We start from the raw sequence: 23,293 nt of genomic DNA, 5'->3' as shown, positions 1-23,293 counted from the left end.
ATTGTATATACTATCCAGCCCTTTAGTTATCAACATCTTCTTGGCTTCATGATCCAAGGTCACCTGAAATAGATGATTCTCCTTCTGACATATCATCAGAGGTCAATAGTACCTAATGTTATGTCACAATGTGCTACTCTCTGTGTTTTCACATATCCACTGGGGGATCTTGGAAGGCATCTCTCACGTATAAGGGAGACTACTGCATATCTGTCAAAATGTATACTGTATATTTTAGATATATGCATGTATTGTATGTCAATTACACCCTAATAAAGCTGTAAAAAAAACTTACAGAAAAAAGTCCTCTTCTTCATCTGAATCATCTTCCAAAAGATTTCTCTGTCAAAAAAGAAAAAGACTTGAGTTTTCAGATTCAGAGGGCTTATAAAATGTCACAGAGGAGTAATGAAATAAGTCCTATACTAGTGAAATTTCTTAACTCCAGGTGTCCATAAAGAGGGAAAAGTAATTACATATCCTTCACTGGAAGCTAAAAGATTCCAGTGGGACAACATTTATAGACTTTGCAAAGAAAATGCTCATAATTATAGAATCCTGTAACTGACTAAAAAAGGTAGAAAGGTCACTGAAGCTGGTATGGGAGTGAGGAACTGCAGGTAGTCAGGAGGGAGCAAGTCCCCTCTCCTTCCTTCTGACTGCCAGTGTCTGTCTATTGGCAGAACTTAGGGAACCAGGTGGAAAGAAGAAATACAGTTTGTGGATTCCAACTGCAGCATCAGAGAAGAGTATAGAGGGAGTTTGGAGCTGAGGACAAGGGCTTAAAAATGGGCATGTTCTACTTTTTAGCTACTCTACCCACAAACAGCCCCCTAAACAAATTTGAACTTCCAAACAAAAGCAACTTTAGACTTTTATAACATACAACAATTTTCCTTAAAATGAGGACAGTCTCACCTTCTCCCCAAAAGGGGTGGGTATAAAGTCCAAAAGGTGACTAAAGAAGAGCAAAACCCAGACCTTTTCAGACACACAAGAACTCAAACAGTATACAAGTTAAGAATCCCTTATCCTAAATGCTTGGGACCAGAAGTATTTCAAATTTTGGATTTTAGAATATTTGCATATATATAAGGAAACATCTTGGGGATGGGACCGAAGTCTCAACACAAAATTCGTCATGCTTCATAAAGACCTTGAGTTTCAAATATAGCTTATATACATAGCCTAAGGGTAATTTCACACAATATTTTTTAATACCTTTGTGCATGAAACAAAGTTTTGACTGCGTTTTGACTGCAACATGAGGTCAGGTGTGGAATTTTCCATTGTGGCATCATGCTGGTACTTAAAAAAGTTTCCGATTTGGGAGCATTTTGGATTTTCAGATTAGGGATGCTCAAACTGTACCACTTGCTATAAGCAGAATAATAGCTCCCCAAAGATGTTCATTTCCTAATCACAAAAACCTGTTTTTTTGTTTGTTTGGTTTGAGATGGAGTCTTGCTCTGTCGCACAGGCTGGAGTGCAGTGGTGCAATCTCGGCTCACTGCAACTTCCACCTCCCGGGTTCAAGTGATTCTCCCGCCTTAGCCTCCTAAGTAGCTGGGACTACAGGTGCATGCCACCACACCTGGCTAATACAGTCACCAAAACCTGTGAATGTGTTACCTTGCATGGTAAAAGGGACTTTGCAGATGTGATTACGGATCTTAAGAAGAAAAGATCATTATGAATTATTCATATGGGCCCAATGCAGAGTGAGGGAGAGAGAGAGAGACAGACAGACAGACAGAGACAGACAGACATTACACTAATGGTTTTGAAGACACAGGAAGGGGTATGAGCCTAAAAAGGTAAACAGCCTCTAGGAGCTAGGAAAAGCAAGAAAACAGTTTCTTCCCTAAAGCCTCCAGAAAGAACATAGCCCTACTGGCACCTTGATTTTAGCCCTATAAGCTCATTTTAGACTTCTGGTCACCAGAACCATAAGACAATAAATTTGTGTTGTTTTAAGTGTGTGGTAATTTGTAGCAGTAGCAATGGGAAACTAATACACTACCCATGTACTTTTCCTGAGGAAATTCCTCAAGGAATTACACCAGCCAAAAAGAAAATGAAATCAAAACAAAGACCTTAAGACTGAGATGGATGATACAATCAATGAATCTAATACAATGTGTGGTCAAATCTAAATAGTTGATGATAATGTGACTGTAAACAATAAGTTAAAGCTTTTGAAAAAAATACATATTATATAGAAAAGCTTAAAAAGAATCTAAAACTTTTCCAACAAAGCCCAGAAGCTGGGAGTGGGAGAGTGAAGTGAGGAAGTGAAAGCATTGCCAATATGCTCATCTTGATGAGGAGTGGAATGGAGGAAGGGGGAACAGGACTAGAATTAAAAAGTAAAACAATGGAAGGGCCTTAGTTTTTGGTATGTTGACAGAGAACACAGATTAACACTACCATTAAAATATAAAGTTAGTAACAAAAGAGAGAGGGAAGGAGGGGGAAGGGAGTAAAGTATCTAAACTGTGGTTTAGATATGGTGGTTCTGGGGGCAAGGAGGGAGATGAGTAAAAATAATCAATCTAGCATAAGGGAAGGCATAAGGGAATCTACCATAAGAAAAGGCATAAGGGAAAAGGAAAATATAAGAAATACAATGAATATCACTATATCTATGTATAATATATGACATATACTAAAGAGTAAAAAAATGAAAGAAGGATGTATTCGGCTGGGCGCGGTGGCTCACGCCTGTAATCCCAGCACTTTGGGAGGCCCAGGCGGGTGGATCACGAGGTTAGGAGATCGAGACCATCCTGGCTAACATGGTGAAACTCTGTCTCTACTAAAAATACAAAAAAAAAAAAAGAAGAAGAAGAAGGATGTATTCAATATTCATTTAACAAGTATTTTTGGGTATCTTTTACGTGCTTCTATGTGCACTGTTCTAAGTTCTAAGCAGCGGTTTTGAACAAAACAAAGTCTGAGCTCTCACAGGAAAACAGGATTGCAATTGAACAATGAGAACACATGGACACAGGAAGGGGAACATCTCACACTGGGGCCTGTTGTGGGGTGGGGAGAAGGGGGAGGGATAGCATTAGGAGATATACCTAATGTTAAATGACAAGTTAATGGGTGCAGCACACCAACATGGCACATGTATACATATGTAACTAACCTGCACGTTGTGCACACGTACCCTAAAACTTAAAGTATAATAATAATAATAAAAAAAACAGGATTGCAACAAATGCTATGCAGAGAATTAAAACAGTGATGGGACAGAAAGTGATGGGGTGACTACATGAGATTAGGCTGTCATAAAAAATCACTCTGAAGAGGTGAAATTTAAGCTGAGATCCAAATAACAAAGAGCCAGCCAAAGATCAGGGTGAAGAGCATTCATTGCTGCAGGACTAGATGGCTGGCACAGAAAAAGTCCAAGTGTATTAGTTATTCACAATAAATGTGACTGGTTTGAATGTCCCTATTTAATAACAAAAACTATATGTGATTAGGGTTCAAAAAAATTCTAGCCAATATCTGTTTGCAAGAAATTCACCTAAAACAAATACCAAATAAAGGATGGGGAAAAGCAGGGGTAGAAAAGAAACATCAGCAAATTCTAACAAAAAGAATGTTACAGTTAGCAATATAAAGAGGAATTTTAGGACAAAGTATTAAACAATCAAATAAGATGATTTTACAATAATAAAATATACAATCCATCAAGAAGATTTAATAGCAACGAATGTTTAAATACCTAATAATATAGCTTAAAGTATCTTACAAAAGCTGCGCAAATTATGAGAAACAGTTACATCAAAATCATAGGGAGGATTTAACATACCCTTCAGAGATGGAGAAGCCAAACACACAAAAAAATCTAGAACTTTGAAACCAAACAGCAAATTTTATTTTATTTTCCTTTATGGGTAAGCCATAAAGGACATTTAATAAATTCCAAAAAATAGAAATTACACAAGTCATATTCTCTGACCATAATGCGATGGAAAAAGGAAGTTTTAAAATACTCTTCTCAGCTGGGTGCAGTGGCTCACACCTGTAATCCCAGCACTTTGGGAGGCCAAAGTGGGGGGATCGCTTGAGCCCAGGAGTTCAAGACCAGCACTGGCAACATAGCAAGACCGTGTCTCTATGGGAAAAAAAAAAAAAAAAAAAATTTAATTAGCCAGGCATGGTGGCTCATGCCTGTAGTCCTAGATATTCAGCAGGCTGATATGGGAGGATCTTTTAAGCCCAGGAATTTGAGGTTAGAGTGAGCTATGATCATGCCACTGCACTCCAACCTGGGTGACAAAAGGAGACCCTGTAGCAAAAAACCTCACAAAAAACAAAAAACATCCTTCTCATTAACTTTTATGTTAAATGTAAATAAAGGTGATTAGACCATTTTGAAATGAAAGACACTGGGAAGATCACAGGTCAAAATCTGAAGAGTATGGCCACAGCAGTACTTAAAGGAAAATGGGACCTTAGACATATTTTGTTAGGAAATCACAAAGATTGAAAATATATAAAATAAATAGTTAACTCTTAAGATGGGTAAGTTATTCCTAAACAACACACAACTCCAGAAGTCTGAAAGAAAAAGATTAACATATTTGATTATATAAAAATTTAAAACTTGAACATAAGACATCAAAAACAAGGTTAAAAAACAAGCAACAGACTGGGAAAAAACATCTGCAGTATCCTTTAAGACAAAAGACCTGATGTCTGTATTATATAAAAAGCTTTGACAAACTAGTAAGAAAAAGAGACATTATAGAAAAACAAAGAATAGAAATAGATAATTCCCAATAGAAGAAATGGCCAATGACCACATGAAATGTTCAAAACCAATTAATATTCAAGGAAATGCATTAGGTCATTTTTTAAATAAATATTTCTTGAGTAATATTCTAGCTAACAAGTAACAGACAAGCATTACATTTATAATATAATGTATTTGGTTTACGGCCGGGCATGGTGGCTCACGCCTGTAACCCTGGCACTTTGGGAAGATGAGGAGGGAGGATCACTTGAGCCCCGGAGTTCGAAACCAGCCTGGGCAATACGGTGAAACCCCATCTCTACAAAAAAAAAAAAAAAAAAAAAAAAAAAAAATTAGGCGTGGTGGTGTATGCCTGTAATACCAGCTACTCTGAAGGCTACTTGGGGGGATTGCTTGAGCCCAGGAGGAGGCTGCAGAACCATGATCGTGCCACTGCATTCCAGCCTGGGTGACAAAGCCAGACCCTGTCTCAAAATAATAATGATAATAGTAATAGTAATAATTTATTTGGTTTAGAGGATAATGATACTAAAGATATGTTTACTATAATTGTACACTGAGAAACACACATGAAAACCAATGCTTTTTCATACATTAATTGAATAAACACAAGTGCTAGGGATACAGTGTCAAAAAAGAATAATAGGACACAATGAGATAATATTTCATACCCACTAGGCAGATAATAATAAGTGTTGGTGAGGATGTGGAGAAACTGGAATCATCATACATTGCTGGTGAGAATGTAAAAATTGTACAACCACTTTGGAAAACAGCTGGGCAGTTCTTCAGAAGGCTGAACAGAGAGTTACTACAATACTCAGCAATTCTACCTTTAGGTACACACCAAAGAGAAATAAAAACATGCTCAAACAAAAACTGGTATGCTAATGCTCATAGCAGTAGTATTTAAAATAGCCAAAAGTAGAAAAAAACCCAAATATCTATGAACTGATAAATGGGCAAACCAAATGTGTTATATCAATATAAGGGAATATTATTTAGCAATAAAAAGGAATGAAGATCTCCCAGCACTTTGGGAGGCCGAGGTGGGTGAATCACCTGAGGTCAGGAGTTCGAGACTAGCCTGGCCAACATGGTGGAACCCCATCTCTACTAAAAATACAAAAATTAGCTGGGCGTGGTGGTGTACGCCTGTAATCCCAGCTACTTGGGAGGCTGAGGCACGAAAATCACTTGAACCCAGGAGGTGGAGGTTGCAGTGAGCCGAGATCGCACCATTGGACTCCAGCCTGGGCAACAGAGGGAGACTCCGTCTCAAAAAAAAAAAAAAAAAAAAAAATGAAGCACTGATATGCACTATAACGTTGATGAATCTTAAAAACATTATGCTAAGTCAAAGAAGCCAGTCACAAAAGGCTATATGTTATATGATTCCATTTATAGAAAACGTCCAGAATAGACAAATTTATAGGAGTGCAGTTGCTTAGAGGCTGAGGGGATAAAGAAAATGGGAGATGACTGCAAAAGGGCACAGCATTTCTTTTTGGGCTAATGAAAATATCCTAAAATTGATTGTGGTGATTGTTGCACAACTCTGTGAATATAATAAAACTCACTGAATTGTACACTTTAAGTGGGTGAATTGTATGGTACGTGACTTTTATCTCAATAAAGCTATTACCAAAAAAGTATAATAGGAAAGAGGAACAAAACTTTTAAAAGATTTTAAAAGTAATTTATATGTTATTCTAACCAATCAGTTATCAAACTTCATAATATAATAAACATCAAAAAGGAGTTCTCTTGAAACAGTCAATTTTATTCAGTTCTGGTGTCTAATATACTAATAATCAATGAAGAATATAAGGAGAAAGTGATACAATTATAGTCTCAGCAGTGGAATTTATTGAGAAAATACATTTTAAATTTAAAAATGTATTCACAAAGCTTATTTATTTGTATTATTTTTTAATTTAAGGTTTACTATTGTTTTTCTTGAAGTAATTTTTCCTGCCCTTGTTATTAGGGTGGGCTTTATGTACTATTTAATCTGATTTCCACACATATTATTAAACTGGTATTTAATATCTACAAATAATAACTTTGTTACTATTTTCTCAGGATTATGACCAACATGCCATGAAACTGTGATCCTAGTATATCACGCCTGGACTTGATTTTTAAAAAGCAATCATATTCAAGTGACTGTGTCCTTAACAGTGATTCCATTAAGTGAACAACAAATTTACGTTCAGCAGTGATTGTGAGAAAGAAACACAGGGGAACTTAGGAAATATAAATAGTTTCAGTTTAAAATCATGTAAAAATAAAACTATAAAATTAATGGGATTTGCATCAATTAAAAATTATTAAATAATATACTCTTGCATACTATACATTGAATTTGGCTACAACCTTCTCTGCTTTACATATATTTTTCAAAATTGACATAGATTGTATGAATTACAAACAAGTTCCGAGAGGTGATTTTACTACATACATTTCCATACTTCAGTCTTCATCTTACACAAAGGCAGATGTGACTTAGGGGCTCTCTGTCCAGGACTGAGGTATTTACCTGACATATCTCAGATATCAGTCAATCAACTGTCAGCATTTATTGATCATCTTCCAGGATATTAATGCTTTGCAAGCATCTCTGGGTAAGTGACTAAAGATTTCCTTGGGGCAATAGGAAAGAGGCTCAGATTCTTCTAACCGATGATTTAAAAAATATTTCAGCATGCTTTGTGCACGCTGATCACTGAATATTCATCAGGAGCTTTCAGTCAGCTTTTACTGGATGCATATCAAGTCTGTGTTGTTTTACACTGGGTTCCTTTATAGGTTCACAATTGGTATCATTTACTTTAACAAACTGACATTTATTCTCTGAACGGGTTTAGTATTTCGCCAAACCTTCTGCTTTGTAAAGACATGCTTTTTTTTTTCTTTCTGAGATGGAATTTCACTCTGTCACCCAAGCTGGAGTGCAATGGCACAATCTCGGCTCACTGCAACCTCTGCCTCCCAGATTCAAGCAATTCTCCTGCCTCAGCCTCCCAGGTAGCTGGGATTACAGGTGTGCACCACTGCACCTGGCTAATTTTTGTACTTCTGCTAGAGATGGGGTTTCACTATGTTGGCCAGACTGGTCTTGAATTCCTGACCTCAAGTGATCTGCCCGCCTCGGCCTCCCAAAGTGCTGGGATTACAGGCGCGAGCCACCACGCCTGGCCAAGACATGCTTTTGATAGTAAATCTTCAGTGTATGGAATTCCAGCACAGGTATATCAAATTTTCTGAATCACTTTTTCTTGGAGGTTTATCTTGGAAGATATTACATTAAAGAAAGAGACCCTGGATTATCCCTGAGTGATTTCTCAATCCCTGATCATCCTCTGCCTTCTCTCGGCCAGAGCCTTCCGGGTTCACCCAGACTTGGTATATTTCCTCAAGGCATTTCTCAATTCCTTGCATGGGGAACTAGCTCAAGCAGACACTAAGAGTTTCACCATGGCATGGAGGAAAAGATAGGTGACCAAAATGGTTGAAACTGCACCAAATGCTAGTAAGCAGTTGAAATTATGGCAAAGAAGGAGTAACTGGATTTGGCAACATGGAAATCATTGGTGACTCCTTGAAGTTTATTAGTAAAAGCTTGCTAGCAATTAATCTATTGGTGGATTCTATTTCCCCATTAAAAAACAAAACAAAACAAAACAAAACAGGCCGAGTGCAGTGTCAAATGTCTGTAATCCCAGCACTTTGGGAGGCCAAGGCAGGCGGATTACTTGAGCTCAGGAATTTGAGACCAGCCTGGGCAACACGGCAAAACCCCATCTTTACGAGAAAAACAAAAACTGGCTGGGCATGATATCATGCACCTGTAGTCTTTGCTACTCAGGAGGCTGGGGTGGGAGGATAGCTTGGGCCCAAAAGGTGGAGGCTGCAGTGAGCTGTGATTGCACCACTGCACTTCAGCCTCAATGACAGAGCGAGACCCTGGTCTCAAAAAATAAAAACAAACCATCAGAAACACACAAAACCGCAAAAGCTGTACAAAGGGTTAGAATAAGGGGAAGAAAATGTTTCCTGTGTTGTACTAAAAGAAACTTATGACTAAAAGTCATAAGATGGTGGACAGAGTGGATAATATGAAGTTCTGAGGTTGTCCAAAAAGAGCATGTAAAACAAAGCAGACTAAAAGCTTTGCAAGGGCACAGACTATGTCTTCCCATTTTTAGCCCAGTGCCTAGCACATAGGAGGTGGTCAATACATATTTGTTGAATGAATCAAGACAAGAAGGAAAGGAAGGAGGGCTTCAGAATGGTGCATTAAAAAAATAAGAACGTGAATTATTTCCCCCAATAAATATGTATTGAGTACTTATGCTAAAAGTAATCTGCCTGCAACATTCATATAAAATGTTGTCTTTTAAATGCGGCATAATTTCTAGATTTATATATATTTGCATAGAATGTTCTGGAATAAACTAGAAATTGAAGCATTATATAAAAGATACTCTGGAACATAAGATAATTACAGGTCTGGAGACCTTTATTTGCAATTCCAAAATCTAAAAGCTTCTGAAAATCAAAAAGTTTTGGAGGAAAATTTGACCTGAACTGATGTTAGCTAGTTTATTTACACACTTTATTTACATAGTTAGTTAGATATAACTAAATATAGACTTCACTGAGAAATATTAATATTTTTGGAGGCACTGGTCCAGGCCCCAAAAATGCTGTTACATAATATGTTCTTAACTTTCTAAAATCTGAAAAATTCCAAATACATTCAAAGTTCTGAATAAGATATTGTGTATTTGTATAAAACTCCCTTTCAAAAACTAGAAAGAAGCTATGAGAATAATGATTTGATCAATAATGGAAGTAGAATTCAGTTGTCACCAATCTAAGTAACATGTTTTTAAATACATTTGCTACGAAGAAAACAATTAGGATTAGAATACAGTCATAAGCTTTTGATTTTTCTGTTATTATTATTAGTTAATTAATTTTTGAGACAGGGTCTTGCTCTGTTGCTCAGGCTGGAGTGCAGATCACAGTTCACCACAGCCTTCATCTCCCAGGCTCAGGTGATCCTCCTGCCTTAGCCTCTTGAATAGCTGGAACCATAGGCATGTGCTACCATGCCCCACTAATTTTTTAAAAATTATTTATAGAGACAGGGTCTCCCTGGGTTGTCCAAGACAGTCTTGAACTTCTGGGCTCAAGCTATTCTGCTTCAGCGTCCCAAGTGCCGCGACTGCAGGCATGAGCAACCACGCCCGGATGGTTTTTTTTCTATTATTTACAAAGGGAATGAAAACATATTTTGAATCTTTTGTTTTTAAAGCTTAAGATTCCGAACTTACCCTTTCACTTTTCACAGAACCTGTGACATCATCATCATTGAGGTGGCGCTTAAACTTGGGAGGCATATTTTTTACTTGCGAAGTATCTTTTGCTTCTCAACAGGATAGTCACCACCTTAAAGAGAAAATAAATTTCATCAGATTTGAGACTTTGCGGCATAAGCTAATGTACTTAAAACAGTGTACATGAAACCCTGTATGACAGGGACTCCCTCATTTTTCTGACTTCAATTCCTGCCCTCTCACTTGTTCCACTCCAGTGACTGGGGCCTCCATGCTAGACCTCAACACCTAAGAAATAGTTAAAATTATGAGAAAATGGATGTAATTGCCCTAAGAGAACATGTGTAGGATATGAGTGATTTAAGATTTTTATAAAATGAAAGAGCAGAGAGTAGAGGGAGGACGTCTCACTGAGACATTAAATGCTTTACAATTTAAAGTTGGAGTCAGAAGACAGGAGAACATGCCTATTTCTCTCACTTTTAGTTGGTTGCTTAAGCAATGATTCAGTTTCCTCAGGTGTAAAACACTGATTTTCAGGCTTCTGCAGAGTTGGGACGGTCAAATTGGATAATACATGCAAAAATATTCTGCAAACTATAATGTCCCATTGGTACTCCATGAAAAGGGGTAAGTTTGGTAAGTACTGGTGTGATATCGTGATTTACAAAATATACTCATTTGGTCTTAATCCCCATTTCCTGACATATCCTTGGAATCGCTGCAGTGATGTGTCTTGTGTATGATAATAAGATGACTGGTAGCTTAGCCCCCAGGTAGATTCCAGATGGAGGCTGGTCACAGAAAAACCTAGGCATGATTAGAAGACTGGGACTTTTCAGCCCCACCCCCTAGCTTCCTGGGAGGGGAGGAGGGCTCAAGGTTGAACTGATTTCTAATAGCCAATGATGTAATCAATCATGCCTACTAAGGATGACTCCATAAAACCCAAAAAGGACAGGGTTCAGAGAGCTTCCCAAAAGCTGAACAAGTAGAGAGTTCCTGGACGGTGGCACACCTGGGGAGGGCACAGAAGCTCTGTACCCCTTGCCCTATGCACCTCTTCCATCTGGCTGTTGATCTCTATCCTTTATAATAAACCAGTAAACAAAGTGTTTCTCTTAATTCTGTAAGCCACTCTAGCAAATAAATTGAACACAAGGAAGGGATTGTGGGAACTCTGATTTATAGCCAGTCAGTTGGAAACACAGGTAAAACAACCTGGAACTTGTGATTGGCACCTGAAGTGGGGGGAATCTTGTAGGATTAAGCCCTCAACCTGCAGGATCTGATGCTATCTCTAGGTATACAGTATCAGAATTGAATTAGAGGACACCCAGCTGGAGAATCTGGTGCAGAATTTCCTCCTTGCTTGTGAGGAGAAATCTTTTGGGGGTCTGTGTTGAGAGAGAATAGGAGAAACTCAATTTTTTTCTATCAAAACAACTGGATTAAACAAAGCTAGTTTTCTTTGCTACAGAATGACTCACATCCTGTTATATGCTAATATGCATTGTGACTTTCCAGGAAAATGCTTGTGTATGCAACATACTAAAATTTTTTTTTGAGAAAAAGTTCTTCTATGCAAATAATGAATTTTCAGTATTTTTGACTAGATGGTAGATGAATACCCATCAATTCAGGATAGCTCAGAAATACTGAATGTTTTACTATGTGCTAGGCACGGTGCTCAGTGATACACATGCATTTTCTTTTACTCTTTATGATGCTTCTTTAAAGTAGGCACCAAGAAACTAGGAGAAAACTAAAGTTTAGTAACGATAACGTTAGTCACTACATTCATTGAAACAGCAGAGATACAGGCCTAAATTAATCAATGGCTGTGCATTATCAGTTTTAATCATTTGTTTCAATTAGTTGCCCATCAGGTTTACAGAATTCTGTTCTAGAAAGACTCACTTCCTGCTAACAACCCAATAGTCCTGCTTCCTTTTCCACAAGAAGAAACACTTAGACCTTTAAATTAGGTATAGTTAGACATCAGTTTGTTTGTTAATGATATACACTTAAAAAAGAATAATCCCAGGATCTGGTTTCACGAACCAAATAAAAGTAATGTTTTAAGTCAGCTGCTTGTCAAAACAAAGGGACACACTTTTCTTTGATAAGAAATGCTTCCAAATCAGAAATTATTCACTTGTAACAAAAAGCAAACTCTTGCTGCCTGAGTAACAGCTCTTGAGTTCTTGGTTCCACAATATTTCTGTCACATACATCTGGCCCTTTTATTCCTCATATTTTGATGTCAGAATACTACATTCACGCAGAAATGTAACAGAATGCATGGAAAAACAGATGACAAGGCAAATTACTGAAGAACTTGTGCTTTTAACTATTATCTGTATTTAGATTTTAACCCCTGCAATGAGGCTGCCTCAACATCCCAAAGCAAACAACGGGCAGACTTATATAATGCCTTTATAAGACATACAGTAAAACTACAATCTTAAGGATGAGCAAACCCCATATTCAGGTCTCTTAATCCCAAGAAACCATGTGCAACAAATAGAAAGCCCATCAGCAAAGCAGTAGGCAGATTAATTAGCTACCTTGATGAACTTTGATGTTATTTGCAACTGATTATTAGTAACTGATGATATGTGTATCAAACAACTAGTAGAAATAAATCATGCTCAGAAAGTAGACTAGGATATAGTCTGCCTAAGATTTCTCCTACAAAAAAAGACATGTGAATTCAGCTGTTTGTGACTAGGTATACATGTAAATAAGAGAGCCATCATGTACTTCCACATTGAGGATAGACCACCACTATACAATTCACTCAAATAAGTCACATCACCGTATGCTTCTTATACATCAGCATATACTTAAATGTCTATGTGTGCATTTTTGTAAGTAGTACGTTATCTAGTCAATAGCTTTGAATCTGGGCAAAGGCTCTCCTTTTCCCAGCCTCCATTCTCTTTCTGATTCGTCTTCCTTGTCTGTCATCAGCCTTCTTGCTTGATGCAGTTTCACAGAAATAAAGTGACTTGGATGGACACAGACCGGAGATATTATTTGCAAAACCTGTCAAGTGTAACGATTCACCCCCATCTTCCGGTCATTATAAACACAGCAGGGTTGGCGCTCTTTCCCCCGAGCCCTTTAAATACACAATTTCAGGCAGCTCCGTTCACCCCCCACACCCAATCTGTCGCACCAGGCCACGTCCCTCGATATATCTGCTCCTAACGCTGGCCCTTCCTGCCCCATTGTACCCCCTGGAATTCCTCACTACATCCCACTCTTAACAAACCTTCCCCATCCATGGCACTGTTCTCTTCCCATCACCCCAGAGTACCCCTCAATTCCAATTCTTCTCTCCCTCAACTGCTCCTCGTCCGCATACCCCTGTCCTCGTCTTCCTTCCTCACGGCACCCCCGGCCTCAACCTTTTCCCACTCCGGGGTCCCTTCCTAGATCCCCGAGGCCCGCCGACCAGCCCGACTAGGACGTCGGGGGGCGGCAAGGCAGGGGCGTCTTCTTCGTTTCCTTCCTCCTCACACCAGCCCCTCCCGCTGCGAACAGGCCAGCGCCAGTACCTGAGGCTCCCGGGGAACTCCCGGCAGCTCTCCCGGGCTGGCGGTGCTGGGCGGGCGGGGGAAGGAGTAGGAAGCCGAGGTAAGAAGCTGGGAGGGGGAGACAGTTCGTGCGGACCCGGCGTCGGCCGCAGCGCCGCAGCAGCGCCTCCGCTCATCGAGCCGATCGGCGCTCGGCGGCCTGGCGCCAGGCGGAGGGGGCGGGTCCAGGGCACGGAGATAATCGAGGAAGTCGATCCGCCGAGCCCTATTCACCTAAAAGAGCCGGAACCCACACGCAGTTTAGATGCATCTCTCCAAATTTATGCTGTGCTTTAGGGGAGGAACAACCACTGGTTGTCCACGTTCCGGTCGTGATCCGGCGTGCGTGGAGGGCGATTAGGGGAGGAGGGGGAAACTTCCGAGAACCGCTCGGGACTGGGCGCCGCGCCGGGGTGCGTGGCTGGGGTGATGAGGCGTTAGAAACAAGGTGGTGCTTTGTGGCACATCCGTCCCTCTGGCTGACTACGTTGAGTGGCAAGTGGAGAGTGGCTGGCAGCTCGAGGACCTGCTTCGGGTTCGTCTGGGGCCTTTTCTGAAGAAAGGAGATCTGTTTGATCCCCTGTTTACAGAATTAGAGCTAGACTTGGAAAGAGATGTTAAGGCCAGGCTCCTCCCTTTAGATAGGAGGAATATCTGGTTCAGAGAGGAGATTGACTTAAAGTTACACGGCTAGTTTAGATAGATACGGGACGAGGGCTCGGTGTTCTTTTCCCGGTATCCCTTAGTTGTAACCTGAAAGCCTTCAGGAAATCGCCCTCGCCAGGCCATTCCGCCACTCTGCCCATTCCTCCCTCACTCCCTCCCCCTCCGCCCAATTTGGTATCATGTTCAGATCTCCACGCCCGCAGTAGCTGTCTACCAGAAACAATTCCTAATTTTGTTTTTCCGTTCTCTTATTTGTTTTATTATCCATTCCTCCCACGCCCCAGCTGGATTATTTTACTCATTGAATCATATTCACTACACATCTTTTAAAATTAATACAGTATCTATGGGTCCTTTGTTGATACAGTATTTTAACTGTCTGAAATACTGTGCCAGGCACTTTCTAAAGACATAAAAATAAGAGGGGGTGTTCAAGAACAAGAGTGGACAAGAAAACAGCAGGAGGAAAGATCTGCGGACACTAAAGGAAAGGAAAGAATAGACACTCTCTTACCAAAAAGTTGTTCTTCTTTTGTTTGATGTTTATTTTTATGTAAAAATGTACTAACGAATTTGAAAGATGCCATGACTAAGGCAACGATGCTCCACTCTGATTCACTTGGAGTTGAATCACTTGGAAAGCTTTTAAAACTACGTAGGTGCCCACGTGCTACCTAGATTCTGATTTAAATGTTCTGAGATTTAGAAACAGCCGTTGAGTTGTCAGTTGAAGGTTCTGAAAGCTTAATGCTAAACTCAGTTACCTGTGTTTATTCAGTCCAAGTTGCTGTCCAAGTCAGCAACTTGGACTGAAACGGCCCACTTAGAAGAGAAGCCTCTCATGGTTTGTATCCCTGTCTAGGTGTGATAGTGGGTCTACCCCCAGACTCCACAGGTAACCCTGACATTATTTTTTCTTCTACAGCTGATCTTTTTTTTTTTTTTTTTTTGAGATGAAGTCTCACTTCTTCCCCCAGGCTGGAGTGCAGTGACACAATCATACCGCACAGCAGCTCTGAACTCCTGAGCTAAAGTGATCTTCCTGCCTCTGCCTCCCAAGTAGCTGGGATTACAGGCATGAGCAGCTGTGCCCAGCACTTACAGTTGATTTTATGTCTGTATATTTGCATGTTATGGGATATTTTCTGGCTTTGGTGCCTTAGCCAATTAGAGTTTAGCTAGTTATAGCCTCATCTCTTATACATAGACAACTTAAGGTGTGGTCAGTGAGCTCTAACAGGCACGTCATTGCATAACTTTTACAGGTAATCCATTCTTTGGGTTTTTTTGTTTTTTAAACATAATTCTTTAGTCCTGCCAGTCATTTTGGAATGATCGCTTAGGAGAGGGGTAATGCAAGCCCCACCCTTAATCACCTGAACAAAGTCCCTTTGACTAACCCCAATATTTGTGAAACTTAGAAAATGTCATTTTACAGTTAACATGAATCAAATATACCAGTAAGCCTAAAAGATTATAATAGCACTGAGCTTAGAGTCAGAACTCCAAGCAACTTAAGTTACTTATTTCCTCCATTTTCTTTTTAGTGAGCTTCAGTTATTCAGATGTTAGTCCTCTAATTTTCTCTTCCCCTTTTTCAACATGACACCTTCATCCTTAAGAGGGCCTGCTGTCCTCCTAGCTAGAGAATCAGCGTTTTGCTGTCTTTCAGGACTAAATCTCTGGGTTTTTGATGGGATAGCAAAGGGAATCTCAGCATCTGATTCATTCTTAAACAGACTTTCTACCATTCTGCCTGTATTTATAGCTCACATCATGCTCTCTTCAGCTTTACGTGGTGTTTCCAATTCCTGAGCCTTATACAGGGTTTCACTGTGTGTATCAGGTTGCTTCATGGCCTGCTTGGGATTCCTACTTTTCAAGTCTGCTAAGGCAATTGCGTCTTGATTCATCTCCCTTCTAGCTTTCAATATTTTGTTGCTAAATGTTCAACATTACTTAAAATGTAAAAGTGAACAAGGAAATACCATTTTTCATCTATCAGTGACTGAGAAAGAAGGAGTTGAGCAGAAGATCTGCAATCCAGTCTCTCCCTTCGTAGGGAAATACTCTCAGGAAAGCAAGGTTAAAGCAAGCAAACAAGCATGTGATTTTTATAAAATATAAAGTATATACTAATTACAGACCTCCTGGCAAAGAAACTAATGGCATTTGCTAGCAAGAGAGTCCATATTTACGGAATTCCTCTAACAAGATGTCCCAGGGCTGGGATTGTTTATGGTAAACACATTAAGAATCGATGTGGTAATTCCAGCACTTTGGGAGGCTGAGGCAGGCGGATCACTTGAGGTCAGGAGTTACCAGCCTGGCCAACATGGCAAAACCCCGTCTCTACCAAAACTACAAAAATTAGCTGAGTGTGGTGGCATACACTTGTAACACCAGCTACTCAGGAGGCTGAGGCAGAAGAATCGCTTGCACTGGAGATGCAGAGGTTGCAGTGAGCAGAGATCGCGCCACCGCCCTCCATCCTGGTCAACAGAATGAGACTCCCTCTCACAAAACAAAAAAGAATCAATGTGGATTTCAGGGATATGATTAACTGGAAAATACCGCGGAAGTTATGTAACGTAGCATAAAATGGAAGTGTTTTGTAACTGATTTGGCTCCTTCTGTGTAAGCGGGGTGACTGTACACTTGATTTAGAAACCACATCTACTGTCCTGGGCCAGGATGCATCCAAAGCAAGAAGAAAGGACCTGAGGATTACTGGTATCCTTGAAACTATTAGTAAAGCTTGATACTGAGTAAAATCTCTGATTTGAGCCTGATTTGACAGTTTGATCTTTTGTGTTAGCTCAATAGCAAAAATAAAAAAAATTTGATACTACAATATTGGGTGTGTGTATGTGTGGTATGGGAGCAGGGTGGGAGGAACAAGCATTCTTAAACAGTAAGAGTATAAAAATTGGTGCATTTTTAAAAATTTCATGGTAATTATATGTATCAAAATTTTATATGAAGTTCTTTTTGATCTAACAATTTTACTTCTAAAATGTATCCCATGGGTATACAGGTTGTATATAAAAGTATTCTATAAAAATATCTGTTACAGGATTTTTGTAACAGAGTGCAAAAAAAAACTCTAAATATTCAGCAATAGGAAACTGCTGAAATGAGTCATAGTCTAGCCATTCAATAGAATAGTATGCAGCCATTAAAATGAACTAGATAGATCTATATGTGCTGACATGGAATACCTCTATGATGCTATAAGGTGAGAAAAGTAAGGTGCAAAATAGTGTGTAGACTCTACTTCCATTTGAGCATCACACACACACACACACACACACACACACACACACACACACCAGGAGGACTGTGAATCTGGCATGGAAAGTGTTATGGACTGAATTATGTCCCCTCAAAATTCATATGTTGAAGTCCTAACTTCCAGTGTGACTAGATTTGGAGATAGGGCCTTTAGGACAATAATTATGGTTAAATGAAATCAAAAAGGCAAAACCCTAATCCTGTAGGGCTAGTGTCTGAGTGCATGGGCACAGAGAAGAGGCCATATGAGAACACAGAAGATGGCCATTTGCAGTCCAGAAAGAGGCCACACCATAAGCCAACCCCGATGGCTCCTTGATCCTGGACTTTTAGCCTCTAGGACTGTGAGAAAATAAATTTCTGTAGTTAAGCCACCTAGTCCATGGTATTTCATTACAGCAGCCCTAGAAGACTAATACAGAAGGGAAACTTTCTTGGTGTGTAGTGTTTTGTACTATTTGAATATCTTTACCATGTATATCAGTTTTTCAATTAAAAACAATGGTAGAGGCACTCTCTTCCCCTAAAATTGGGACCACTGGATCAGTTAATTTAAAAAGTCAGTTACAGTGGTACATATTTAAAAACGGCAAATATATACTTTAGTCATTTTATTTTGACTCAAATGTATATGTTCACTCACCAGTCTTGGTAGTAGGCCCAAGACCTTTTATCTGAGCATGAATTTGCTGGTTGGAACACCTGCTTTGTCTTTGTTACAAGTTGCATTGTTTACAGTTTACAGTTTCATTTTCTTCAAAGTGGAATAAGAAGTTAAAGACACCTTTCAAGCAATTTGAATGCCCAGTCAGTCTAGATTTTTGTACAATTTTTTCTCCAAAGTTTTACAGATTTGTCTTACCTGTGCCTAGTTCTATAGTAATTTTTGTTTGTTGTTCATCTTTATCAATTTAGTTTTTATAGAAAATAACTTTCTATTTGTATTTCATTAGTTTACATATTTAAATATATTCTATAATAGGCATAAATACTTTGGAGTACAAATGCAAATTGACTCTTGTAAGCATGTAATTCAATTAGTTTGGAGAGGAAGTATACAGATATCATGTAGTTAACCATAAGCTTTTCATGCTTAGAGTGCCTTGGTGTTATATAAATATGATATTAGTTTATTTTAGTTTTGATTTTGAATGCTTTTAAATCCTTTATCCAGATTCATTAATAATGCTTTTCTAATGCTGACCTCAACTCCTAAATGGATTTCATGACAGTGTGAATAAAAACAAAATAGTTCAGCCCTCTTTTTGTCTCCAAGTAGATGAAGAAACAGAGTGCCAGAGAGTTTACGTGGTTTGTTAACATTTCACTAAGTTTGCTTTATTACTTCTCTTTAAATTTATATCTCCCCTCGGCATGCATTATTTGAAAATTAGTTATAGCTATCATGCCTCTTTACCCCTAAATACTTCAGTAGATATCTCCTAAGAACAAGAACATTGTCTTCATAACTGTAATTCAGTTGTCAAATTCAGAAAATTTAACATTGATACAATATTATTTTCTATCAAAGCATCCATATCAAAGTTTGCCAGCCGTCTCAGTTATGTCCTTTGCAATGTGAGTATAGTCTACAGAGAAAATAGAGAGTAATGAGTAACAAAGCAAGAGGAATTTAGTTTTTAAAGATAAGTTCAACCATAGTTTAATTATTTTTAATATATATAATAATATGGGAAATGCCCTGATGCCTTCCTCATGAAACTTTAGATGTGACATTATAAGATGGACTCAGGGAGGTGCTTTGTTTCTCTTCTAAGTGTTCTTGTTTATTGATGTAGTGACATGTTGCAAGAATTTTATCTTGGAGAAATTACCTCCCACAAAGATGGCAACATTAGAAGAACCTGCATAATAATATGCTCTAATTGTGTTACAAATTTATTTTACTACTTCTCTGAAAGTTAAAAATGGTTACCATTTATTTTCTTGGTTTCATGCCTGTTTTCTTAAGAACTATGCTTAATGATTAGCATATGTTTCTGCACAAATCCTCTCTGATATCAAGTGTCATTTTCCTCATTTTATCATTTAGACCTCAAGGTTCTGGGATGACGTGTGATTTGTCCAAGGTTAGAGAATGGTACAACTGAGAACACTAGAAAATATCGCAGAGCAATAAGCTTAAATTGAGATAAATATTTTCTCTAAATGAATCACATGCTTTTCCCTTATAATAGAGATTAGGCGGCTGGGCGCGGTGGCTCGTGCCTGTAATCCCAGCACTTTGGGAGGCCGAGGCGGGCGGATTGCCTGAGGTCAGGAGTTTGAGACCAGCCTGGCTAACACGGTGAAACTCCGTCTCTACTAAAAATATGAAAAAATTAGCCCGGCGTGTTGGCACACACCTGTAGTCCCAGCTACTCGGGAGGCTGAGGCAGGAGAATCGCTTCAACCTGAGAGGTAGAGGTTGCAGTAAGCCAAAATCATGACACTGCACCTGGGCGACAGAGGGAGACTCCGTCTTTAGACGGAGAATCCATCAAGCATAATGTCTTGTTATGATCTCACTTGATTCAAGAGGCTTTAGTCTGCTTAAGGTAAAATACAACTGTAATTTCTTGCTGAAGATGGTAATATTTATCTTGAGTGAAGACTGTACTTTCAGGGTACAACAAACTATAACATAGAACTATGTTATAGTTCTATAACAAACTATAACATAGAACTATGTTATAGTTCTATAACAAACTATAACATAGAACTATGTTATAGTTCTATAACAAACTATAACATAGAACTATGTTATAGTTCTATAACAAACTATAACATAGAACTATGTTATAGTTCTATAACAAACTATAACATAGAACTATGTTATAGTTCTATAACAAACTATAACATAGAACTATGTTATAGTTCTATAACAAACTATAGAAATGATCTATAGTTTGTTAATCTTGGGTGCTATATCAAAGTGAATCAATTTGTCCATCAGATATGTGTGACAGGTATTCTGTTAAAGTCTGGGGATACAAAAATGGCAAACAGTGTTACTGTCCTCTTAAAAACTTACAATCTTGCACAGAAAAACAAGACTAGGCAACTACAGCCATGTGCCACAGAAGGACGTTTCAGTCAATGAAGGACTGCATATATATAACATTATAATTGATCTGAAAAATTCCACCTAACGATGTTGTTGCTGTTGTGCAATGGATTACTCATGAGTTTGTGGTGATGTTGGTGTGAACAAACCTGCACTGCCAATCTTACAAAAGTGTAGCATATACAATTATGTACAGTCTGTGATACTTGATCATAAATGACTCTTACCAGTTTATTTATTATACTATATATCATTATTTTAGAGTATATTCCTTCTACTTATACAAAAAGTTTACTGTCAAACAGCCTCAGGCAGGTCCTTTGGGAAGTATTCCAGAAGAAAACGTTGTTAAATTAGTGTGTGTTAAAATAGTGTGTGTTATTGTTCCTGAAGACCTTCCAGTGGGACAAGATGTGGAGGAAAACAGCAATATTGGTGATCCTGACCCTGTGTAGACCTAGACTAATGGGTGTGACTGTGCATTAGTTTTTAACAAAAAAGTTTAGAAAGTAAAAATATATACAATAAAAAATTTTAAAAATAGTAAAAAATGGTCCAGGTGTGGTGGCTCATGCCTGTAATCACAGCACTTTGGGAGGCCGAGGCAGGTGGATTGCTTGAGCCCAGGAGTTTGAGACTAGCCTGGGGAACACAGTGAGACCCCATCTCTGCAAAAAATTTAAAAAGTAGCCAGGCATGGTGGCACACACCTGTAGTTCCAGCTACTCAGGAGGCTGAGGTAGGAGGATCGCTTGATCCTGGGAGGTCGAGTCTGCAGTGGGCCCTGATTGTGCTGCTGCCCTCCAGCCTGGTGGCAGAGCAAGACTGCCTCAAAAAAAAAAAAAAAAAAAAAAAAAAAGTAAAAGCTTATAGAGTGAAAATAGAAAATATTTTTGTACAGCTATACAATGTATTTGTGTTTTAAGCTAAGTGTTATTGTGAGTCAAAAAGTTTAAAAGTTTATAGAGTAAAAAATTATAGTAAGCTAAGGTTAATTTATTGGAGAAAAAGTTTTAAAAAATATATTTAGTGTAGCCTAAGTATACAGTGTTTATCAAGTATACAGTGGTGTACAGTAATGTCCTAGGTCTTCAGGTTCACTCACCACTCACTCACTGACTTGCCAGAGCAACTTCCAGTCCTGCAAACTTCATTCATGAAGTTCCATATACAAGTGTATCATCTTTAAACCTTTTATACCATATTTTTATTGTGCCTTTTCTATGTGTATCTAAACAAATACTTGTTATTTACAATTGCCTACAGTATTCAATACAGTAACATGCTAGACAGGCTTGTAGCCTAGGAGCAATAGGCTATACCATATAGCCTAGATGTGTAGTAGGCTATACCATCTAGGCTTGCGCGCGTACACTCTGATGTTTACATGAGGACTAAATCGCCTAACAACCCATTTCACAAGACATATGCCTGTTGTCAAGTGACACATGGCTGTATTGAAAACTGAAGTAAATTACAGAGTCAAATGAACAATGGAGTATATATATAATTTATACATATACACAGGTACATGAATACCTTAGCAAATAAAATTGTCTAAGGTGATCTGTAATATTAAATTGTTGTTTAACAATAAATTAAGATCACAAATGGAAACAAATAGGGATGCTGCTATACCTCAGGAATAGCAATAGGAGGAAGCCACGACTATTCATAGGCATAAACAGTTACAAGAAAGGTCAATAGAAAAAGGCAAGAACCATAGTTGTAGGAGATGGGCTGTCCAATAGAGGAATGCAGACATTGCTAACCCAGCCCTGACCTGTTTCTCTTCCCAGAAACCTGACCTCCAGGTTTATCCATGTTGTTACAAATGGCAAATGACAGGATTTTTTTTTTTTTTTTTTTGAGACAGAGTTTCAGTCTGTTGCCCAGGCTAGAGTGCCATGGTGTGATCTCGGCTCACTGCATCCTCCCCCCACTGGCCCCACCCCCTGATTTCAAGCAATTCTTCTGCCTCAGCCTCCCAAGTAGCTGGGGCTACAGGCATCAATCACCACACCTGACTAACTTTGTATTTCAAAATTTTGTATTTCATCATGTTGGACAGGCTGGTCTCAAACTCCTGACCTCAGATGGTCTGCCTGCCTCTGCCTCCCAAAGTGCTGGGACTACAGACACCTGCCACCACAACCGGCTAATTTTGTGTATTTAGTAGAGATGGGGTTTTACCATGTTGGACGGGCTGGTCTCAAACTCCTGACCTCATGTGATCCGCCCACCTTGGCCTCCCAAAGTGCTGGGATTACAGGCATGAGCCACCACACCCAGTCGATTTCATAATTTTTAATGGCCGAATAGTATTTCCTTTTTTTTGTTTTTGAGACCGAGTCTCACCCTGTCACCAGGCTGGAGTGCAGTGGTGCAATCTTGGCTCACTGCAACCTCTGCCTCCCAGGTTCAAGTGATTCTCCTGCCTCAGCCTCCCGAGTAGCTGGGACTACAGGTGCGTGCCACCATGTATTTTTAGTAGAGATGGGGTTTCACCATGTTAGCTAGGATGGTCTCGATCTCTTGACCTTGTGATCCACCCGCCTCG

The 23,293-nt window shown here is 39.1% G+C and overlaps 1 protein-coding gene across 5 annotated transcripts in view; it reads right to left on the bottom strand.

Moving 5' to 3' along the window:
* The window catches only part of VAMP4 (vesicle associated membrane protein 4), a 45,228-nt gene extending 28,010 nt beyond the window's left edge, over window positions 1–17,218 (bottom strand). For 3 of the 5 annotated variants that reach the window (XR_612892.4, XM_003824657.5, XM_063603939.1), the window contains exons 1-3: window positions 13,689–17,218; window positions 10,120–10,234; window positions 296–342 (exon numbers count right to left, since the gene is read on the bottom strand). Coding sequence is in view for 3 of the 5 variants with exons in the window: in XM_003824657.5 (XP_003824705.1) it covers window positions 296–342; window positions 10,120–10,185 (113 nt within the window). In the remaining 2 variants the exon portion in view is untranslated. Of the gene's footprint in view, window positions 1–295; window positions 343–10,119; window positions 10,235–13,495 lie in introns of all 5 variants that reach the window. The other 2 variants (XR_008625177.2, XM_063603923.1) reach the window with 2 other exon arrangements.
* Between the last annotated feature and the right edge of the window lie 6,075 nt (window positions 17,219–23,293).

This window comes from Pan paniscus, chromosome 1, assembly GCF_029289425.2.
Source record: "Pan paniscus chromosome 1, NHGRI_mPanPan1-v2.0_pri, whole genome shotgun sequence".
Taxonomy (NCBI): domain Eukaryota; kingdom Metazoa; phylum Chordata; class Mammalia; order Primates; family Hominidae; genus Pan; species Pan paniscus.
The sequence above is the reverse complement of the archived record's forward strand: the minus strand, read 5'-3'. Positions and strand labels throughout refer to the sequence as shown.